Source organism: Periplaneta americana, chromosome 9 (genome assembly GCF_040183065.1).
Source record: "Periplaneta americana isolate PAMFEO1 chromosome 9, P.americana_PAMFEO1_priV1, whole genome shotgun sequence".
Taxonomy (NCBI): Eukaryota; Metazoa; Arthropoda; class Insecta; order Blattodea; family Blattidae; genus Periplaneta; species Periplaneta americana.
The window spans coordinates 106,400,573-106,425,709 of NC_091125.1; the positions used below are offsets into that span (position 1 = coordinate 106,400,573).

Sequence of the window (25,137 nt, forward strand, 5' to 3'; positions counted from 1 at the left end):
ACTCTGTTTATATAGTTAAATGACAGAAGCTATGAAAATGTTTTATAATTCACATTAAATATTTCCTATAACTACAAACAAATTATTCATAAAAGTAGAACATGCAGGAAATTATAAAACAAGACAGTGTGAAAGTAAAGAATGAAGAATACTTATCATTTAAAAAGATTATATCACAGCTTTATTAACTATAACTTACGTCAAATCTACCAGCCGTTCCCAGTAAGCGCAAAACATTCGTGCAAACATTATTTACACTTGTATTGCCATGAGTGCAAGTTATGCCCATAATCTGGATGAGTTTTATACCATCTGCAGCAAGAAGCAATATTAAAGCCATTGCATCATCTACTCCAGCATCAACATCCACTATCACCTTCAGTGGCTGGTCATTCTTCGTGAAGCTAATGAAGAAATATATGATAAAACTATAACAAATAAATAAAAATGGAGGCATGCTCAAAAATTACTAAAATATAAATAACAATGAAGTGCGCACGCATCTTATTAATTCCTTATATACAAATTTTTAATTGTATTCCCTTTATTCAAAGCACAGATTGACAATCAGTCTGGTTTTCAGAAAGAAAAATATGTGTAAAAGAGGATTATACTTACTTACTCACTTACAAATGGCTTTTAAGAAACCTGGAGGTTCATTGCAGCCCTCACATAAAAGCCAGCCACTGGTTCCTATCCTGAGCAAGATTAATTCAGTCTCTACCATCATATCCCACCTCCCTCAAATCCATTTTAATATTATCCTCCCATGTACGTCTCGGCCTTCCCAAAGGTCTTATTCCCTCTGGCCTCTCAACTAACACTCTATATGCATTTCTGGATTCGCTCATATGTTCTGCGTATCTCAAACGTATGGATTTAATGTTCCTAATTATGTCAGGTGAAGAATACAATGCATGCAGTTCTGCATTGTGCACTTTCCCTATTCTCCTGTAACTTCATCCCTCTTAGCCCAAAATATTTTCCTAAGCACCTTATTCTCGGAAGCCCTTAATCTCTGTTCCTCTCTCAAACTGGAAGTCCAAGTTTCACAACCATACAGAACAAGCAGTAATACAACTTTTTTTAAATTCTAACTTTCAGGTTTTTTGAGAGCAGACTGGATGACAAAAGCTTCTCAACCGAACAATAACACGCATTTCCCATATTTATTCTGCGTTTAATTTCCTCTAGAGTGTCATTTATATTAATTGTTCCTGTTGCTCCAAGATATTTGAACTTTTCCACCTTTTTAAAGGATAAATTTCCAATTTTTATATTTCCATTTAGTACTATGTTCTGGTCACGAGACATAATCATATACTTTTTAAATATTTAAATTGTAGAAATTGGATTAAAAAAATGGTATATCTATGTGTAAATTATAAAGTGTGTAATGTAAGGTTTTAAATGATTATATGTATGTACTTTTTCTGTGAACCATAATATAATAAATATCACATCATATACTTTGTCTTTTCGGCATATAATTCCAAACCTATCTCTTTACTTGCTTCAAGTAAAACTCCCGTGTTTTCCCTAATAGTTTGTAGATTTTCTCCTAACATATTCACGTCATCCACATTGTGTAAAAGAGAATCACAAATTTTAATAATTTATTTTCAAAAAAGTAGTTCCTAAACATGTTAATGCAAGTTTCATCTCTCTAAAATTTAAAGTGGAAGCCATTACATAAAATATCAATGATGAATTTGTAAATAAAAATTTAATCAATCAATCTTCTTAATGTATCCAGATGTTTGCTGACAACATAAAGTCCACTGTAGTCTATTCAGCTTTTGTTTTTCACGAGAAATGAGGGGTATTTTGAATGGTGTTCATTATAGATGCCTGTTGCTTGTAGCCAGAGTTGGGATGTAGTCAATAAAAATTTTAAAATAGTATTCTTTTTTTTGCATTATGTAAACCAAATATAAAGAAAGTTTTGTTATGCCGTAAAAATCGGCTTCAATATTTTCGAAGATATATTACTTTTCAGCAAAAGATTTTGGACATGCAGTCTGTCCGTCTGTCTGTGTAAAATTATTTATATTACTGGTATAGTACACAAACTAGTAGAAGAGTTTTGATCATATTCAATATCTGATTTTGGGAGTGATCCATTTAAAATACAATTTTTAGTAAAAAAAATTAATGAATCTTTATTTGAAATGAAAAACACACGATAGGAATTCACTTCAGGATTCACAATATTAATTTCTTTGAGATTGTCTTTATTATGTGGAATAAACTGACAAACAAGACAATGCAGTTAGTATTGCTGGTGAAAAACACTTTTCTGAGAGAAATTAGTTTCTATATACAGGAATCAGGTCTGGGTTCATAATTCCATTATGTACAGACTGCATTCTAGCATTGCTACAGGGATTGGTTAGTGTTTGAACCACTCAAATCTTATATGGTCGCAATTTCAGTAATTTCGTTGATGTGTAGATCCACATGAAACTGCACATTGTGCTTCTAGAAAACTGAGAGATTTCCTTGAACTTCTTTCTAATGATAATCCAATTTTGTCCAGTTTATCTTTTGTCAAAACAGCTGTTTTCTAGTTTGTTTTTTTTGTCCAACATCGAACCAGTACCGAAAAACTTTATAATGACTTTTTAGCAGCATAATCTGGCAAGCAGAACTGTTGAGATTTTAGAATTCAGGAGGTCAGATAATCTCTTAATCACATCTTTTCATGTCTAATAAAGGAGAAAAAAAAAAAAAAGAAAAACATTATTTGTTGACTAATGCAAAGATTTGTCATGATTGTACGGCTTATTTCAATATTAAAATACAAAAGCACTATATGTAAACTATTTTGTAGTTAGCAATCTTCATAATTAATTCTTCTATTACAGAACTGAACAGATTATCATGTAATTCATATCAGTACAAAATTTTCGAAAAAAATGCATTCAATATACAGGCATGTACAAATTTATAAAACGAATTAAAGAAGTAAATTCAGGAAGACATGCTGTACGATAATTAAAAATATTAGCCTATACTACTCTATATTAAATTTTTCTCAACTTACTCAAAAGATCTTTTCCGCGATGGCAATACAAGTGATCCATCTGAAAGTGAACGGTCAACAACAGAAGAATTTCTCCTTTTCCCATAATCTGAGGTATCAGCACCATGTATTTCTATTGTATGAATTCTGGAAAACAAATCAATACTTAAAAATAGTATTTGTAATTAAATCAAAATATAGGAATGAGTGAAATAGTTTAATTTTTTTAGTAGGTTATTTTACGATGCTTTATCAACATCTAAGGTTATTTAGCGTCTGAATGAGATGAAGGTGATAATGCCGGTGAAATGAGTCCAGGGTCCAACACCGAAAGTTACCCGGCATTTGCTCATATTGTATTGAGGGAAAACCCCAGAAAAAATCTCAACCAAGGAACTTACCCCGACCGGGAATCGAACCCGGGCCACCTAGTTTCGCGGCCAGTTGCGCTGTTACTCCACAGGTGTGGACGAAATAGTTTAATCTCACAAAAATTGTGTAATTATAATTTCCTTTTTAAGTTTGTTTCATTCTTATAATCATTGTTATATGTCCAACATTTAAACAGAATCAACAAAAGATATATAATTGAATGCAGTAGAACCTCGATTAACTATCCGTCCGTCTTTCTCTCGCTCTTTTTTTTTTTTTTTTTTTTTTCCAGAAATATATGACGTACTATACATTGTATTAGCATGTTATTTTTTTCTAGAGAGTGTTATTACAAGTCTTTTCCCTTACACAGTATGGTCTACTGTTCGAATTGTCATACTGTATAACTTCTATATAAAATTCTTCTATGGGTGTCAAAAGAAATCTTGTTGTGCTTAAGTATCCAAAAAAAGTGTAAATAATTTAGTGGTTCGGGGAAAGAGAAACTGTGACTTATCTCGCATCAGAATACGAGATTGGAGTGTATAAAGTATGTAAATCTACAACACGAGACCTCCACTATTTACGTACTTCCACAGATAGCCATTACAAGGATTTCCTCGTCCCTTAAAAGCCGTCGTTGGCAACCAGACTTAAATTAGTGAACTTCTGTTCCATTACCCAGCATATTAAATACACGACCATGGTGGAAATTACGAAAGTTAAGTATTATTCACTAAATTTACCAAAAACTTTTATGATACGGATTATCCATTTTTTTCAATTAACTGTTCAGCCCATCCTCTTCATTACCATGCACTGATGTTTTACTGTAGCTGCTAATATTTCCTCATTACAAAACATATTTCATTTTGAAATTTCACGTCAAAGAATGGTATAATATTGGATAGTACTAGATGAATCATGGAGTATCTTACTCTTTTAGCATGTCATACAGATAGTCACTGCTATAACAATGACCATCTATCAGAAAATTTTAGCTTGATTTTACAGCACGTACAACAGATGCTTGAAAACTAACCTGAAAAATACACAGACTTTGTTTACAAATAGCCGAAAGTTGAAACACTATTGCACAACATACAATTTGAATTCTCCTGCACTGATAAAAAAATAAATTGTATGTTCCTGTAAGTTCAACAGGTTTCTTTCCTGACAAAAAATAACTTTCAGTTCACCGCTGTGGAGCAACAGGTAGCATGTCTGACCGTGAAATGAGTGGACCTGAGTTTAAATACTGGTTGGAACAAGTTACCTGGTAGAGGTTCCCTCCCTCCCCCCAAGTTTTTCCTCAACCACAAATGCTAGGTAATTTTCAGCACTGGATCCTGGACTCATTTTGCCGGCATTATTACTTTCATTTCACTCAGATGCTAGATAAGCATCGCGGGTAATAAAACATCGTAAAATAAACAAATTAAAAAAATTACTTGTAAGAAAACAGATTCTTATTGCACCTATTTTCAATAATGTCTCTTTCTCATAATGCTCAGTCAACAGAATCAATATTTTTCCATTCACACTAATCTGAAATAATAGAAGTGTCTTACTCTTGCAAACTTCTTCTTGCAGATGTAAGAGGAGAATTACGTGCAGTTGTTTCAGTCACATTATTGCAATGTTCATTTTCATCAATTGACATCCTAATGGCATTGCGTCTTGCATGTATTCTACAGAAACAAGAAAGAAAAAGTAATTTTTAAAGTAATGAATATTTATAAATTTCATCATAGAAAGTAACAGAATATTGATAATATTTTTATTGCAAGTGCTAAACAAGAAAAATTCTCAGAAGACCAGAACGAAATGTCTATAAGTAAAGTTAGGTAGCGTTAATGTAAGATAAGACAATAATACTGAAATGACTTTCAGTAGAGAAAATATATATCATGAAGGAGACTGCTCTCCTTCCCTACAGCAACTACAAGGACATAGTGAAAAATCCAATGGCTCAAAATTTTTATTGTTATTTGTAAGTTTTCTCAAATTAAAAAGCAATATATTGGGAAAACTTTTGCAAAAACTTGACAGGAATTTGAAGCTGTGACCTCATATATATTCTCTACAAATATTAATACTAAAAGAAAGGAGCCGTAAAATTTTAAAAGAATGGGATAGGTACTGAAATAGCGTATCAATTACTCTGCAGTTTTCTTCTTGAACATTTAATTTTTCTGAAAGCCCACAAAGAAAAGTGAATAAATATGAAATCAGTTTAAAATAACTAAAATTCAATCAATTTCATTGCATTAACACAAACAAGCATAGGTGATAAACTGACAACAATGATATCTGAAGTATTCTATTACAGTGAGATTATCTGTTCATGTGCCAGTTTTCATGCTAGATGCTGACTGGTCATTTTCCGCCAAATGGTGTTTAGCAAGGCTGGTTGTAAGAGCAAATAAAATTATCCAAGTATATCAAAGGTTTCTACTTAAGAAATCTCGTCTTTTACAGCAGATGTTGAAAATGATCTCCTTCGGTATGCACACATTCATTAATCTTCAACTGATCGCAAAATCCAGCAACAAAAATTTAATTTACTTCTTTTTATCTATAGGAATAAGCTGGTTTACTAAGGGGTTGTTTTATAATTTCATATGGTTTTAATTTAAGCAATTTTGTGGTATTTTTGTTGATGATTTAGACATGAGCTGGTCTTCTGGACAAGACTTTCAAGTGATTTTGTTGGTGTGTGTTGTAATTGTCCAACTATCTCATCTACTTTCTGCTCTGTTAAAACCTGGTACTTTACATTTTGCTTATTTTCAAGTAATGTTTTCGACTCTGTTAAATTTTTCATAAGCCTTCAGACAAAGATGATCTCCCTCCTCTTAGCCATCACTTGCTCATTCAACGTTAAGTAGTTTGGGTATCCTCCCCTTCTACCTTACCCTTTGCTGTGTATTGAGGGCTGTATTTTATATGACTCAATCTTTGCCTATAAATTACTGAATTCTCCATACTGTAAAGAAACATAATTTATTGTCGCACAAAGACGTATGCTTATTCACTCTGTGTAAAATTGATTGAATAGGCCTACTGCTGAACAGGCAAGATATTCGAATGACCATAATCTGACCTTGCAGTGGCAACACGTTCACACCTGATAACAGACAGCAGGAAAAGCTGACTCATGAAAATAATAATATCACTGTATTTTTAAGGTGCTATTTATTAGATGCATTTTCACAATAACAAAAACTGAATGTGTGAAAGTGAAACCCATGCTCCATTTCACATTCATGCAAGTGGACTTTTACAACTACACAATAAATTTCAGTTGAAAACCCTACCTTCTCATACCCTTCATCACATAAAAAAGTTGATGATGAATTGTTTTAGTCATTACGTCACTTTTATTTGGTATTCCAATAAACTTAACATGGAATGCAATCCTGCTGATTGAAAAGAAAGAAATGTATAAAGATCTAAAAGAATTTAGGGCCTATTCTAGTTGTAATCAAGTGAATTTGACATATGCAAATCATCCAACATACTTTCCCCCACTCATGGCTGTGCATTCACTTCTTCTTCTTCTTCTTCTTCTTCTTCTTCTTCTTCTTCTTCTTCTTCTTCTTCTTCTTCTTCTTCTTCTTCTTCACAGATACAGTACGGTAATTGTTTCAATATCCACTCACTGGTTTCATTAACACGAAATTATCATAGGATCATCAGTGCAGCTCCTCTGAAAAAATTAAATATTAAAACATTATTACAGGCCTAAAATATGTTTAGGTTAGGCCTATTAAATTTGTATTTAATTAATGCACTTTTCAATAACAACAATTCCTACAAAAACTAGAAATAAGCTATCAAAGGCACGGTATGAAGTGCTTGCAAAAGTCTTAACATCAGCAAAACTGCTCTCACAAATATCATTATCATCAAGCTCTCAAATCTTGAGTCATAAAGATACGAACAATAAGTAGTAAACAAACATTTCTGACTATCAGACATCCTAAGGCATACTTATTTAATGTTCTAAAACTTGTTTCGCATTTCTTATACTACCATAACTAGACCATTTCTTTCATCTGCTAAAGATATTAATAAATTATTAACTTATAAGTATTTACTCGAGTAATATTTTGTAACTATGAAAAACAAATATTGTAATCTTATCAAATCTGAATTTAAAAATTTAGTCAACTGAGAATGATATACTGCATGGAATCTTATGATAGGCTACCATATTAATTTTTAGAGTTCTTATTCTGCTGGCCACTACGAACAAGAGTTCTATGTTTCATTGCAGTAAACTATGAAAATTAGGATTAAATGTTCAGTACATCACCGCCACTTCGTAAAAATGCCATATCGTATTTTCGGTCCAGGGAAAATACTCGGGCCTCCAATACTCGTCTTTTACAAAAATATTAAAGTAGGCCTATTTTCCCTGTACCAAAAATAAAAAACGGCGTTAAATGGCAGAGGTGATTATTTTTGTAATAAAAGAGCATTTTCCATGGAGCAAAAATGCAATATTACGTTGCTACGAAGTGGCGGTGATGTGTTGAACATTCATCATCTGTGTAATGAATAGATTAAGATGAACTTTATCATTCCCTTCATTTTATCAATCAGAAAAAAAAATTGAATGGCCATGTGCCTGGCACTTACCCGACTACTGTGTAAAATAATTACAATATTAACATAAAAGAACGAGGAGCCTATTGGTAAAGGTTATCAATGATTAGTAATATTTAACTTCGAACTTATAATTTATTAAATGATAATATGTGGTCTATATGGTTTATATTCTTATATACAATGTTATTGAATACTTTCCAGAACGTAATTTGTTAGGAATCCAACCTAACATTTGAAAATAATACTGCTGATACGAGTTTATGATGACATAAAATACAATACATAAGAATATATTCTTGCACACAGTATTTGTTACGATATGAAAAAAAAAATTATTTAAACCATACCGTTCCGTAACGCATATTACACACAACGTATTGCGTAATATTGTTAAGCTCAGAGCCATGCTTTCGGAACAACCGGTACGTAGCTACTTTTCCACTTTATGAATCGTGTTGATCTTCGAGTTTATTTACAATCAACATAAGAACAAACATGAAATAAGCCTATTTCCACAAAGATCCTCAATAAATACTTCTATCACCTGCACAAATATCTTATATACCGGTAATTAATTCATTTCCCCCTTATATCGGTATTTATTTTGATTTATAACGGAAGTAGAATTTGGGACGAGGGATGACTTTCCTGCACATGCTCAGTTGCTTGTAACTATAGTATTTCATTAATCCTGTACCATTATATCACTCGTAGAGAACGCAATATTCAATTATACTGTAACTTTAAACACACACAAAACTTATTTTTCTAAATACTACCCACTTTTCCGACTCCAATCTTTAAAACAAATTTAGTGAGATTAATTGAAAATTGCACAAAAAGATTTCCCGTATTACAATGATATCATTGTACGAACTACTTTACCGTGCATTATTTCTACGCACGCAGTGCCTTTCATCGATCGGTTACACGTTACAAGAACTATCAATTCCACTGAGAACTGAGGAGCTTATTTTCAATACGATCCTGGTCCATTTCCATAACTTTGTTGGAAATCACGAAAAAAGTTTTTATCATACAAAAAATTTCTTACCAGCTAGGCAAGTGACATTATGAAACCAAAGATGTTGGGTGCATTAATTAAATGGAAGCATGAGACTCATTGATTCCAAAGCTGGAACTAATGTTTTTATCGCAATTTTGCTGCGGACAAGAGTCAGTTTGATTCCAATTCCAAGTCATTTTTAACGGAAGATTTTCGTTCTGAAGCGAAATCATAACAGTCGTATGTAGAGTTAGGTATAATTGAAGAATGCATGGACACAGCAAGCTCATTTTCGTTATCGGGTGGACAAGAGAGGTTGAGCTCCTCAATTATTAAATTAATTTTGAGGAAAAACATGTCGATTTAGTTTTCGAGAGGGAAGCTCAAAACCACTACTGATGGAATTGTCTATTTAACCTTTTCACCCCTAACCTCTTTTGAATTTTAGGTTGCACCCAGGGTTTACGCGAGAAAACTAACAATTGTCGCAAAAATGCACAAATGAAAAATTATATTTGTGCAAATTGCGAAATTATTGTGCAATATTATAAATAATTATACAGAAATAAAATTAATAAAGTATACAGAAACAAAAAGCTGCTACTTCAACGTTCATTTCGCAAATCAGAAAAAAGTAGCTGCACGACTGGTCGCAACGAAAATCGCACTCTACCTTGGCCGCTGCGACCTGGCCGTCTAGTGTGAGCGGGCTAAGATTCCACAACAGAAACTCCAATTACATCAGGCAAACAACAGACTTATTTTCTGGTACACCCAGTAATAGTACAGTATCTTCACAACACTGTATATATATATATATATATATATATATATATATATATATATATAAGATGGCGTTGGAGTAAGAAGTGGTGTGAATGCGGTCGTGTCGAAGTGTGATTAGTATTGGAGAGTATTTAGCAGAACGTTGTTTCTAGAAATAAGGCGTATCTTGAAGTGTAGTGTATGGTGGATACGTGTGCATGTTAGTTTATCTCAACCAACTGTAGGACAGCATATTATTATTATTATTATTATTATTATTATTATTATTATTATTATTATTATTATTATTGTAGACGTATACTTAAAAAATGTTGTGTCTGGGTGCAATTTTAAATTCAAAAGTGAGGGGAAGAAAGAGTAGAACAAAAAATTCAATCAGAAGTGGTTTTGAACTTCCCCAAGAAAACTAGATCGACGTGTTTTTCCTCAAAAGCATGTTCCCTGCGCATCTAAAATTATCCAAGGTGGGAAGTTCTGCAATAAACACGCATATGAAGTAAGTTATTACAATGACACATTTTATCACTTAAACATGAAACATAAGCTGTTAGTACATTGGTGTCATGAGCTGGAATTCTGTTCAAGTAACCTTCACTGATGTAGTGACAAGCGATTCATATTCGTCCAGGGGTGACTACTAGTATGCTGCGCGACAATTTAGGCATAGCCAATTCTTATTTTCGTAATACAAAATTTAAGCTATAAATTTTCCATGTACTCTCCAATATATTTATCAACAGTAATCTCACTAGAGGTTTTTATTTATCCAGAGAAAATCAAAACTCGAGTGGGATTTAATTGACTATTACACGATTAGAAGAAAGTATATAAAGATTAGAAAAAATAAAGTACTCTGATACAATAAAATATAAATTGACTTACTAAAATTCTATTTCACTAACGTTACCTTCACCTAAATGTTTGAACAGAGCCGCCTTTTCAGTCGACTATCTATGCGGGAAATAAATTACGATCGCAAAGCATGTTTTATAGTACCGTAAAGAATTTGCAGTTTGAAATGTTGGCAAACAAAGAAACAAATGCTAGGGTAGTGATAAAAACAAACAAATGCTAGGGAAGCGATAAAATTAAATAAATGCTAGGGAAGCGATAAAATTGTGCGATAAGCAGTTGATTGGGTTGAAAGACGTCCTTTCATACCGTTTCATGTAATAGTCTAATTAAAATAAGAACTGTGATGAAAATTAAACGTAATATTTTGTGCTGCATATGTCTATTCTGGTGTATTTCAAAATTAAATGTTTAAACTGAGCTTGTGAATGAGGTTCCTTTCTCAGAATTATACTGTCTATCTTTGAGTTTTTATACCTTTGAGTTTTTACACAACAGATGCCGAGACCAATCGATATTTATTTTAAATATGTATGACTTATCAGCTTATCTCATAGAGATAGTCGAAATTTGCAACGAAGTGCAAGAAAACAAGATTTCTTGAAATTAAGCAATGGAAGTTTTACAGTATTTAAGGTTAAAAAAACAGGTAATATGAAAGAGGCTTATGTGCTAGTTTTTCTCTATACATGCATAATTAGTGATAAAGCATTTTTTCTTTTTCCTACCAATCTCCACCATGTTCCTCTTTTCCATTCCCTTCTCCTTTCTTTCCTTCTGCAGCCTCATCTTCACTTTCTTCTTCCTTCTTTACGTGTTCCCCTTTTCTATATCCCATTCTTTTTCATTCTTTTCCTTTTGCTCCTCATATTCTCCTTCTTTCTCACCCTATTCCTATTCTTTTTCACTTTATTATCTTCCCATGCTTCATTTTCTCCTCACTTTCACTTTCTTCGCCATCCTAGTTTTTGTTGTTCTTCGTCATAATGTTAACTACGTTAATACAACGCAACTAGACTTCAAGTCAACGTAATTTATAACAACATACCTTTCAAATAAAGTGGTGATTCACAACATAACCCATCACTTAAAATAGCAAGCATTTTGCATCTCACAAATAAACTGAACCCAAACTCCTTGCTTACTATCTATAAGTTTAATAACTACAAATACACTACAAGGAAGAAAACAGCTGTGGAGATTATACGTAATATTCTCTTGACCTTTATGTACCCATTCATCTGATAAGCTCTAAACGATGAAAATAATTACTGATCAGCGGCATTTTATCAATACCACTGACCTTTCTTGTGATCAGGATTTCTCACACGAGGTCATTGAAACGATGTGTTTTCTATCAACAGTACAGTACGATTATTTATAGTCGCGACGCTGTTATTTCCGGCGTGACTTCTCCTCTTTGCTTACGTCTTAGGAAGTGAAGGCTCTATAAAGTCTAGGTAGGTAGTATCGTTCGCCATTTTTGTTCTTTCGTTGCCGAGCTATCAGACGAGAAATCTATTTGCCATACCGTTAAACATAATCATGTCGTAGCTCCTATGATAATAAATCAAACGCACTGTAATTGAGCAAATAATTGAGCGGCAAATAACGTTCTCGTGTGCTTTCTGTGAACGCCAACGAAAGAGCCAAAATGGCGGGCGATTATATTAAGTATTTATCGAGCCTTAAGAAATGTATAATGTCGTCATCAGCGAATCACAAGATGCACACGTTTAAATGTAGCTGACCTGTAACGTGATTGGCTGCCGGAAATTAGAGCGACGAGACTATAGTTCTGACAGTCGCCGGCAATGTGCGCCTGGGTCAGGCGAGTCCATTTAGTTACGCCAAGGTGTGTTTGGGTTAGTCACTCGCTTGCCTTCGGAGCGATCGGATGTCATGCGTGCGGTAGAGCGGCATGTTTCTAGTACAGTTAAGCTGTACTACATTCCTTTACCGATCGTTCACCTTTATCTCTACTCTGGAACTCTCTCCACTACTTCTATTACTTCCCCTCTTTCGCGTCGCCGAGCTGTCAGGACTAAATAATCGGTCTATAGTTATAGACGTTCTAAATATATGTGCTAACGAACTATAATCGTAGTAGGCCTACATTGTTATTTTGTTAAAAAATACAGTAGTTACTTGTAACAAGGATTAAAAATAGCATTTTGTGAGCAGTGATGTTTGCGAAACTAGGCCGCAGGCTGAGTGAAGCAATCCTGCGAACAAAACAAAATAATTTTAACACGTATATCGTACACTATTTTTTAGACAGCCGTTCGTCCGTGCTTAAATAGAGACAACTCCCCGCATTTTAATAGTGAAACTTCACCACATAGGCAGTGGTATAGTTCAGTGGTAGAGCATTCGACTATAGATCGAAAGGTTCCCGGTTCAAACCCGAAAGCCCCGTAATCATTTATAATTACTATATTTAATTCTTAATTGTTTCATAATATTATGAAGTAGCTGTTGAAACAATTTATTTAATTTGTGTACGTTTCTTAACAAAGAACAGTCTTAAAAATAAAAAAAAAAACATCTTAGACCTCGGTAAAGAAAATATTGATTATAAATTAAGGTGTGTCTATCGTAGGCTATAGAAAATCTTCATTTGAACTGAAAAATATGTATATAAGCTTACGGAATAGCGATTCAGTCGAAACCGGGTTTAGCGATTTCCATTTGTTATTTATATACAACGATGTTTTCGTTTCGACAGCTTAGTATCATTGAATTCCTTGTTAAAGAGAAAAAATATGCTGCAAAAATTCACAGCGTATACGGAGATGTGTGCTTGGGCGCCAGCACGTAGCGGTCGCCCTCGAACTGCCTCCATGGAATGCAACGAGGAAAGAGTTGAGTTCTGGGATGCTCTGGTTGAATTTTTTGAACCTGGACAGACCGTAAATGCTGTTCGCTATATCCAGACACTTTTGAAACTCCGTTATGCATTGCGCAAGAAACGTCCTGAAAAGATCGCCCTGCAACACGATAACGCGCGGCCTCACATTGCCCGTATCACCATGGAGAAAATCAGGACATTTGGGTGGGAAACTCTCCTCCCTACAGTCCCGACTTGACATCCTTCAACTACCAAATTTCCGTTCTGTAAAGGAACAGCTGCGAGGCCAACGCTACGAAATGCTGGAGGACATCTGAAATGCAGTGCGTCAGTGTCTTTGGATTTCTACCGCAAGGGAATTTTCAAACTTACAGAATGGTGGAAAAAAATGTGTGCAAAGAAATGGAGACTATATTGAAAAGTGACAGAAAAGTCTGTAGATTAAGATGATGTGTCTGGTTTGTCCAAAGAATAAAAATTAAGATTTACAACAATGACTTTCAGTGCAACCCTCGTTTTTTCGTTTATAGCCTATTTTCTTGATCAATGTATTGTAACTTTTACTTCCACTTTAACTACCACGCACCCGATAACAATGTGACTTTTATTTCTAATAATTCATCCTACAACAATGGGTATTCCACTCAACACAGCAACACAGTAGTCGTTATTGCACTCCACACAGCGACAATGACAATACACGTGTATTATTGAAAAAAACAACAATGTACTCCTAATTTCAATTAATGTTCACAAAGCACTATGTGCAGAACAAAACTGTCAGTTCTCAGTTCACAGTTCGCTTGCCTTGGCTAGTTCTTCTAGCTCACTCTTCAAGTTCACTGCACTTCGAACTCAGGTCTTCCGAACTACGTCGCACTCGCCTGGTGGGCACTGTCACAGTTATCGACTCATTCAAGTTCATTGCATGTCGAACCCCGGTCTCGAAGGCTGGCTTCCTTGCTCGCTCGAAGAGTCACTTGTAGACTGACTTCCGAAGACTCACTACTGACTGACGACACTCACGGTGTTATTTATTAAACCACATGTTCTGGAGTCATCGATTCGCGTGCCTTTCAGAATCTCCGAGAGAAATCTGCTTCGAGATGCTTCCTTACTTTCTCCGCTCCGCGCCCCCTTGCTCCGTATCGCGGCCAGCGTCAGGGGTTCGTGTTTCCGCTTCCTTCTCGTCAGACGCGCGCGCATCTCCCTAACGCGACCAGAACAATCCAGAGGGGTGCCACAGTATTATCGAAAGGAGACAGAGAAATTATCATTAATTTATTACACACACAAGTAAAACATAACATTCCGTGTTCTATTATTGCATACAAAATGAGTTTTATACAATCCCATGAAGTAAGATTAATTTGGTCCACATTAAAAAAATATATACGTATATTGTAATAATTTATAAAATAATCCTTCTGTTTAAGAAAATCGGTGTAAGTGGCATTGTATTAAAAAAGGGGGGAGTTTATAATGAGATTCTAACTATAACCCTTTTTGGTAGTAATGAATGAGAACCCTAGGCTAGTTATGTTGGCCACTCATAACTGATATGCTTTATACTAGATAGCTATCAAAACTCGACACTTCTCTTTTCTGACAGATATACAACACCAGGTTAAACAGCTAGATTAAAAGTGCCATAAATCGCATAACAATTCGGTTAATAGAATACGAGGAGAGAATGATGAATAATAGAGTTATATTTTTATTGCGGGTCAGGAGTGACTGAATTTTGCATAACATTTTCTCATTCGGGGATAGCATTGTTTTAAGTGGCATAAATCCACGACACAGGAAGCCCAACTTTACTTTCTTTACGAAGGGAGTGTTACTTAGATGTGGATCGCAATTAGAAATCCATTACCTTCGGCCAGGTCGATTCCTCGAACCTCAAAAATCCAATGATAATCGCTACACGCACAATAATGCAATCTGTAATTTTATTTATTAATATTTGTTTTGGTAATTGTATGATTCAACCCTACGGTGTAATTACTGAATAAATAAGATTTTACCAAATTGTACACCCTTTGCCAGGTGACAATGAGAAATCACGCACTTCTCCTACTCTGTGAATATGATATGGTTGACGAAGGTATTCAACTAGTGTCATCCACATGAAGGAGAAACGAAAAAAAATGTCAGTAGTGTTTTCTGCGACTTCTCTGTATATTCTGGTAAGTACCCAATTGCGCTACTCAATCAATACTTAATTTGTTCATAATTTTATTATAAGTGTGACACAGACTGTTGAAGTTAAACATAAATTGTAAATCGCACTGGGAAAAACTGAAATCATATACTTCATATTTTTCATAAATTTGTACACAATATTTTCATTTATGAACACATCGTTGTGTAAGACAGTAAATAATGTAAAGATGCAATTTTAAGAGTTTTAAATGTTACTTTTATTGGATATTCACAGATAATATTAATATTTTTTTGGTAATCGGTAATGCAGTGGTATATCGAAATACTTGTATACTCCTACAAGAAACTTCACGAGTTAAATGTAAAACCTTGAATTATGTTTCCCTTGTCATATTTTTGGTGATTATAATAAAACTATGCCTACTCAACCAGCTCCAGACGGAAAACTTTTTATCGGGACAACGTGAAACTTGTGGATGGAAGGCATGCAGAAGAGAAAATAATGATAAACAGAGAACTCTTTTAAAGGGCATTAAACAACTGTTGTGTTCAAAGTATGTCTTTCCTATACAGCTCGGATCACACTGTGTAGCAGTTCGCAATAACGTTCGCCTGTCACAGTTAACAAGTCTTGGCGCTTGGTCTCCTTCTCTTCAAAGAAAAGAGGGCCAAAGAAGAAACTACTCGAAAAGCCACAACAGCGACTCGTTCCCTATGCAGATAAACTTCATGTACAGGTCTTCAAATACGGAATTTTTAACTGTTCACTCGATCAATAAGTGAAAAGTAGGGTTCATCATTCCACAAACTAGTCAAGGCTAGGGACATCAACTTTTACCCTTGCAAAGATTGTAGGGCGAAGCCGACACAATGTCTTTATTCATCATTTTGATGAGCCAACCATTTCCAATTAGTAATTCTCAACATTGTTGTGCATCATGTGGTGTTAACTGCTTTGCATTGTGTAACAAGATTTATGAAGTCTGAAACTTTCTTACATCGAATATGGTATTCCTAGGATTAATAGTTCTCTGTCTAAAGCTGGTTAAATACGAACAGATTAATTATAATCATCTCGTTTATCTTAATGGAATATGCGGAATTTGTGACATAAACGCATCTAATGTTAGAATTCAAATGTTTAAATTAATCAGAAGTATTACTATATCATTATTTTCATCACCACAGGTATTTCCCTTTATGATTTATCAATTTGTCTACAGAAGATTCCAGACTGCGACAGACTTCTTCATAGATAACCTTCCACAACTTTTAAATTTTCAGATGTTTATATCCTGTTAAGGAAAAGTTACTAAAGTAGGTGCCAATGCAAACTTTAAGACGCAAAAAAAAGTGCAAACGTTCCTCTCTGTTCTGGGGTAACCTCTCTACTCATTGCTAACCAAGTCGTCATACTAGTAGATACAGATCGGTTTAAATTCCAAGTCACAATTTAACTAGGCCTAGATCAATGTCTATTATGGAATATGTATTATGCTCTCGTTAAACACTTGTGAGAGATTTTCAATAAAAGTTATTTATGCCAAAAGAAATCCAGCATAATATAAATGACTCAAGACAGAATGATTGTGTGTATTCTATAGGTCCAGCTCCACAAATGCAAGTTTCAAGTTATTTTCGGGAGATGTTCTTTTACCTACGCAATTCACATTTTTGGAACTAAACGTTTTAACTACGCTTTACTTACCGATATTTCAAGGACTTTCAACCTGATGTTTTTGGAAGTAATGTCAGCTGTAGATCCGGAGAGTTACTTTTTTGCATCATCTTTTAAAGGACATGAATTTAGTTTATTTCTCATTCTCCCAAAGTCCTAGTAATTTGATTGGCTTTGTTCTACATTATTTCTATATCACAAATTTAAATTGTAATTATTCATGATCGGTTTTGCATGTGTTCCGTTCTTTATAGGTACCGGTACGTAGATGAATAGAATAGGAATATAATTAGGTACTGTCTCCATTTAAACGAAGTATAAAGAGGAAGTACTGAAATGCTGTAATAATTCGATGTAGATATTTTTACGAAAATACGTGTATAAATGATTTAAATATACGAATAGCTATTTAATGTGAATTTGTACAAAAGCATTAATAATTTATACATTCACTTAAACCATGTAATTCAGAAATAAAGACAAACATCTCACTTTTTTCATTATAAAAATTCCTTTTTTTTATATACAATCCACGAAACTAGAGTTTATTTTCTTATTTAGAAGATAGTAAATGATTTGATTTACGTATTTAAATAAAATTGGTAACATGAAGAAAGAGAATTCAATTGAAGGGTTAAAAAAATAGTCCAAAAAATGAAAATTTGAGATATTAAGCATATGGTGAGTGTATTGTAACAGCAGTTTACTGAATTAGTTGTTGGTGGGGGGGGGGGAAACAGTAGGCCTAATAGGAGTGGAAATTTTCAGTTGTAAAAAAAAAACAACCATAGTCCAAAGATTTTTTTTTTGTGTGTGAAAACAGTCATTGTCCAGCCAGAACGATGGTAGCATTTACAAATATCCCATTCATATCATCTTGAAACATTTATCCATACAATTTTAAAGTGTAGTAGATTGGCAGTAATGCTTATGTATGCAGCGAAAGCCACCTCAGAGAAAAATACTTTGGTACGTGAATATTGTTGTATTAGTTATGGAGTCATCTTTAGATGCAGAAGTAACCCCATGGAAGAAACGTGAGCAACGAAAGGAGAAGAAACAGGATATAATAAAGAAAAAGAGGATTAAAGGAGAGGCATACTTCAGCCACAACAGAGTATTTTTTCTTAAAATAACCACTGTCCACAGTTACCTGTATTTGTACATGTATTTGTATAAGGCAATTTAAGTTATAAATGTACTTTAGTTTCCCCAAGTTTCTACAACACCTTAAGAAAAGGTATGATGAATTTCATATTTAAAGTGTCAACAACACCCATGCCAGATAGTTTTTTTGTTTCTCTTGAAAATTTATGTTTTTGGACTATGTTGTTTATAAAAAAAAACCTTCAATTCTTATGAAGCATGTATAACATAATATTGTGAGAATGCATGACTATCATTCTTTTCATTAAGAATTTTACTATACTCGATGAAGTGAGTGTATGTTTTTAATAATAATAATAATAATAATAATAATAATAATAATAATAATAATAATAATAATAATAATAATAATAATAATAATAAGACATAATCTGAACTCCACAATAATAATAATAATAATAATAATAATAATAATAATAATAATAATGACATAATCTGAACTCCACAATAATAATAATAATAATAATAATAATAATAATGATAACAATATTATTATTATTATTATTATTATTATTATTATTATTATTGTGGAGTTCAGATTATGTTTACTTTGAAGAAAGGAGGGAATGTACAGTAGTGGCAAAAAAAAAATCGGACCGACCCTTGTAGCTGATTTCAGAGCTTTGTTCACGATAGACTGGTGTCTAAGACTTTCGTGGTTTGAATTCTGCCTTGGAAGGAATTTTTTTTTTTAATTCAAATTTATTCTCAATACTTTTCGATTGCTGGTAAAATTCATGTTCTGAGAATAATAAGTTAATTAAGTAGTAAAATGGCGCTGCAATCGAAAAGTATTGGGAATACATTTGAATAAGGAACAAAAAAAAGTTTCCTTCCCAGGCAGGATTCGAACCACGAAAGTTTTAGTTACCAGTCTATCGTGCTCTGGAGAGAACAAGGCTCTGAAATCAGCTACAAGGGTAGATCCGGTTTTTTTTTTTGCCACTACTGTATGTTAGTTCTCTTAAACTAATCGTAAAGACAGAAAATAAGAACGATAACTATTTTCAGTACCGAAACTACTTTGAAATCCGTAAGAAAACAGTAAAAAATAAATAGTATTGTACAAAAAATTCTCGTACGTTATATCCTAGAAAGTATATGGATGTACCGTAGACCTACAATTTGTTTTCCATGAATGTTGATTTAATGCAGCATATAATACATTTCATTTTTCTTCATACAGGTTTATGCATTGGCAGCGGATATTCCCCTACTGCCATTGAGAAGAACTCCAAATGTAATTTACGGCCACAATGCTGAAGCAAGAAATGTTTCACAACACAGACTTGTACCTCAGGACCCAGATTTTGAGGCGCAGAAGAAGTCGAGCACCAATATTGTGAACTGCACAACTATGAATCACAGAGACGGACAAAGCAAAAGTTATTTTGGGTTTGTGTGTGAATATGACGTGTCGAAAGAAGAACAACACGTGTCAGAAAGATTAAATGCGTGTCATAAAATGCAAAATGAATTTGAATTTCAAAACAAAAGCGAGTGCGAGAATTGTGTAAAGAATGGACATTTTGATTCGATTATTGAACGCAACAGTTTATTTACCGTCATGTGTTTTCAAGACTTCGAGTTGAATAGAACCCTATTGTTAATCTTAGATTACATAGACAATTATTTCCTCATTTCTGGTGACGCAGTGTTAGCAGAGTGCATTTTCAATCTTACAGAAGCTTATATAGAAAGAAGGCGAGAATGGATTCGCGAAATCGAGACTTTGTCGGTTTCTTACAGCAAATTGCCCGATGGAAAACTAATAGACGGCACTTTCACTAACTCGAGATCGGCGGAATTAAGGGCTATGGAGTGTATGCTCTATATTATTAAAAACTTTTATAATTACTGGAATACTTTGTATGATATTTTCACTTCGTATAATTTAACGGAAGGAACGCTGGACACTTCAAATTGCAGCAAAGTTTCGCTGTTACTTAAAGAAATAGAAACTGAACTTATCAAAGATTATAATATTCTTAAGCATGCTAATTTCTCTTGGGATAGATGGCCTAATTTCATTACAGAAACAAGTAACTGTTTCAACAGTTTAAATCAAACAGTCCATGAAAAATGCAGTACAAATATTGAAACTGACATTGAAAAAATATTCAAATATTTTGTTAACCCCTCATTATATGCAATAATTCTTATTGTAGGTGTGAGATGGAACGGGGCGTTACTTGTCATATTTGCTAGACATAAGGAAAGTCGAACACCCCCAAACATCATAGTGTTCAATCTAGCAATAGCAGACGCTATAAACATTTTTATCAATGCACCTTTATACTACTTCTCAAAATACTACCATCATTTAATACTTCTCGACGAGAACGGTTGTAAAATATTTGTTATCTTTCGCTTTCTGAATCAATCGGTCATTGAACTATCGATTGTAGCGCTAAGCGTGCAACGATATTGTGCAATAACTTCGAAACTAAGTAAAACAAGTGCGCAGTGTATTGTGTCAGCGAGATGGAGAACACCGATAACGATATGGATTTTAGCGCTGGGGCTGTCATTGCCGATAGTAATCGGTTTTGAATTTCAGGAAGGGGAGTGTATCCCTATTGCAAAATACAAAAATCTATACCGGATTTTTGATATATTCTATTTCGTGTTTTTCTGTTTCATCTTACCTACACCTTTGATCATAACCAGTGCTCTCGCAGCTCGGAGATTAAAAAAAACTCTGCCTGGAGAATTTCGTAACAGCACTCAGGAAGAAGTCCGTCAAAGAAGTGCTAGAGTATTAATTGCTCTTACAATCTCTTACAGTATCAGTCACATACCTAGAAGCGTATGGTTCTTCGTGTATTCGTACTACCGTCTGAACCGGGTCGAAGCTGCTTTTATTTATATAGACGACATCACAAACTATCTCATGCTCTCTAATTCGATCATGAATCCCATAGCGCTGTATATAGCTAGTGGCATTTTTAGGAAGTTGTTCAATCGATATTTGTATTGCATTTGCTTCAAATGCATAAGCAATGAAGTAGATAATGACAGTCGGGCAGTATAACTACAGAGTTGTTATCGGTTTAGTTTACCGATGTACCGGCTCGCGGGTCCTCGGCAAGGACTGCGGTTGCGGCCGTCAGAATTAGTACTGTAACAGCGCAATTACGCTGTTGTTGTTTAGTCAACTGCCCGAAGACAGGTCTGAACCTCATAAGTGATACCAAGAAGGCACCACTTATGAGGCAACTAGGCCAGGAGATATGGGGTAGGGTGGCCAGTTCCTTTCCCCCTCAATTACATATCGCCGACTAGCTTCATATTACACTAGTCAGACTTCAGATGCATACAAACAATTGTTATTCCTCTGGCACATATCGTCAAGTGAGATGTACTGTCTGATAATAGATGTACATATCAGCCAGAACCTCAATCAGAGGAGGCAATTAAACTATACCTCGTAAAAGATGCTGAAAATGTCGATCCTCTTGCCTCACACAAGTGGAATATCGCGTAAATATGTTCTCTTTCACCCTTCCGAGTTCTGGCACTGAAATGTTTGTTAATTTTAACACAATGTTATCTTTCACTTTCTGAAGTGTATACCTATATATGTATTAGACTGACACATTAACGGATTGACTTTAAAATATGAGTGCTATTATTCTTCTATACTAATGGCACAAACGAACGCCAGTTTTCTGATGATCAGATTTGTGATATTTGATGCAGTAGTACTGTTACAGGTTGTTTTGCATACCGAAGTCTGTTATTGTGGTGGTTAATACGGCCGTTTATATGAAACTACGATTCGATGTGGGGTCAATTACGTCACCTTCACGAAGTCTACAAATCAATATTGTCATAAATCACTCGCAAAAGTATATTACCTTCTTTTAGAGCATGCACTGGGAACTAGTGATAAGTAGAGGTAGAAAGTTCGTATCAAAACAAATTTCAGGTTGTGTGCAGCCACGCATATAGGTCATCTCACTAGCTGTCTGCTGTGTATACTATACTCTGTTCACATAAACAATTCACAGTACATCCGCAACTGTGGATGGATGGCTTTCGTACTACAGGGACATCATTTTATTTTTACTAACATTTTTAATATTAACCTGGCTATACCTTTAGAGAACCGGAAATACAGTTTGCTACCCCCTTCCATAACTGTAGTTCGATGATACTGGCGTAAAACACAAACAAATCACTCTGCTAGGTATAGGAGGGAAGAAAAGTAGTTCATCCATTTACGTAAACTAGGAAATATCGCGATTTTGAGTTCGATAATTTTCATTACGTTTTTGTTTAATCAAAATATAGTACAGTATTAACAATAAGTGTTTTTACTACGAACTGAGCTATCCATTCGGACATATTCATTATGCAGTGTATATTATACTGTCTGCAGCACATTAGCGTACAATATAGAGAATGAAGTTAAATTAAAAAATACTCTTAATATGAATATTTAAACATTTTTTAAAATGGTGGCCGTTCATTTCGATACAGGCTTCAGTTCTAATGTGCATATTGTCGCACTATAGATTTATACCTAATCCCAATTACGTCCTTCGTACTAATAACTCATGTTGAAATTCTTTACCTACTCTATAAAAGAGTACCTTACGTACTGTAAAGTAAATCTTCACTTCTGCCCGACCCGCACAGATAAAATTACTCAGACATGCTATCTACTGTCCGTCCAAGTGGTTATGCCGCAAGATCATAGAAAGGGAGGAAATCACGTGACAGTTAATTACTTAACGAGGCCCTATTATATTTGTTAGTTTAAACAGTTGTATAATATTACGTAAACGTCCAATTCCTAACAGAAATTAATGTTTTCAGAAAAGAGCTAAGACAGCCCAGCTTTTACAGAGGGGCCAACAGAAGCAGGTGGGGGAAATCTGGATGCGACGTAGGCAAACGGATAGTACCTGTGCGAAAATATGATTCAATATTGAAAGCTCTTTCGTCACTGGAAAACACGAACATATTTCTGGAACGTACTATACTCGCTAACTCAGTGCTGTTTACGCTACGGGTCTTGGATCTGTGTGGAGGAACTTCATTAGTAGAAGGGGTGGGAGTGAAGTACATTCAAAATCTCAGGTACAATAAAAATTGAAGTAAAAATAAAATGATGTCCCTGTACATTACAGCAATATACACAATAGAGAAGCAGTTTCATTATGTGCTAACGTTTGTAGCGGAGTTGTGCAGTTAAGTGAGCGGTTTTTAAAATGGCAGAATTTAAATCTTTCAATCACACGAAGTTGAATGCAAAACTTCAAAATTTATTGGTAATCATAAAAGCCTATCAACAAATGGAAATACATATTACGTGTAAATTATGTAATGTATATACCTACATAATGTAAACAAGGAATATTATTTCAGGGACGCTGTGCTACGAAATATAAATGAAATACTTTTCTTTGTATGTATATATATATATATATATATATATATATATATATATATTGCTTTCTTGACCTATGTATGATGCTGGTATGATTCAATATCCCTTCAAAGAATTGTCTGCAAGATATGGAAGAATAATTGTTGTTCAAATATAATATACACCAATCCGCAGAAGTCCCAATAGTCATTAAAGCAAAAAATGAAAATTGTTCTAGAAACAAATTATAGGTTTAATGTGATGTGCCATATACGAAATGCTCTAATATATTCACAAGTTCACTTGGTAATACAGTAAGGAATACTATCATATTTCAGATTTGCTCCAGTTACGTCTTGTGACGTAGAACAAACATTTTCAGAGTAGAAATTTAACATTATTTTTCTGAATACAGAAAAGTATATTTTTGATAAACCGAACTGAAAATTTAAATTATTATTATTATTATTATTATTATTATTATTATTATTATTATTATTATTATTATTAAGGTAATTGTAAAAAGGCTAGATACATATTATTACGTATTTTGTTTATTTTTCTTATATGTATGAATAAATAATTATGTTATATTGAAAATTACGAAGAATATACGTAATTGCCAATTATTGTTTTTTTTTAAGAATGATTCTGATTCTAAGGCCATGGATCATTGACACAAAGCCAAGTTTGGTTACCACTCGACTGTACAGTAGTGGCGAAAAAAAAAACTGAACCGACCCTCGTAGCTGATTTCAGAGCCTTGTTCACTCCAGAGCACGATAGACTGGTAACTAAGACTTTCGTGGTTCGAATCCTGCCTGGGGAGGAAACTTTTTTTTTTTGTATCTTATTCAAATTTATTATCAATACTTTTCGATTGCAGCGATATTTTACTACTTAACTTATTTTACTACTTAACTTATTATTCCCAGAACATGAATTTTACCAGCAATCGAAAAGTATTGGGAATAAATTTGAATAAAGAAGAACAAGTTTTCTTCCCAGGCAGGATTCGGATCACGAAAGTCTTAGTTACCAGTCTATCTTGCTTTGGAGTGAACAAGGCTCTGAAATCAGCTACAAGGGTCGGTCCGGTTTTTTTTTTTTTTTTTTTTTTTGCCACTACTGTACATGTTTGTTTTACTGGTTTGTTACTTTGAAAGATGGATCACTACAGTTCATTTGGTAGATATATAGTCGAAGCTCACATAACTTAACAGTTTTGGTACGAACTTCT

General features: G+C 34.0%; 1 protein-coding gene across 4 annotated transcripts in view; it reads right to left on the bottom strand.

The window, feature by feature from the left end:
- Nucleotides 1-25,137, bottom strand: part of LOC138706364 (uncharacterized) — a 201,090-nt gene that overhangs the window by 16,006 nt on the left and 159,947 nt on the right. For 2 of the 4 annotated variants that reach the window (XM_069835552.1, XM_069835553.1), the window contains 5 exons: nucleotides 6,922-7,109; nucleotides 6,718-6,822; nucleotides 4,969-5,088; nucleotides 3,047-3,172; nucleotides 200-404 (listed from right to left, as the gene is read on the bottom strand). In XM_069835552.1, the coding sequence (XP_069691653.1) occupies nucleotides 200-404; nucleotides 3,047-3,172; nucleotides 4,969-5,088; nucleotides 6,718-6,822; nucleotides 6,922-6,935 (570 nt within the window). In that variant the 5' untranslated portion in view covers nucleotides 6,936-7,109. Of the gene's footprint in view, nucleotides 1-199; nucleotides 405-3,046; nucleotides 3,173-4,968; nucleotides 5,089-6,717; nucleotides 6,823-6,921; nucleotides 7,110-8,361; nucleotides 8,450-11,706; nucleotides 12,090-25,137 lie in introns of those variants that run through there. The other 2 variants (XM_069835554.1, XM_069835556.1) reach the window with 2 other exon arrangements.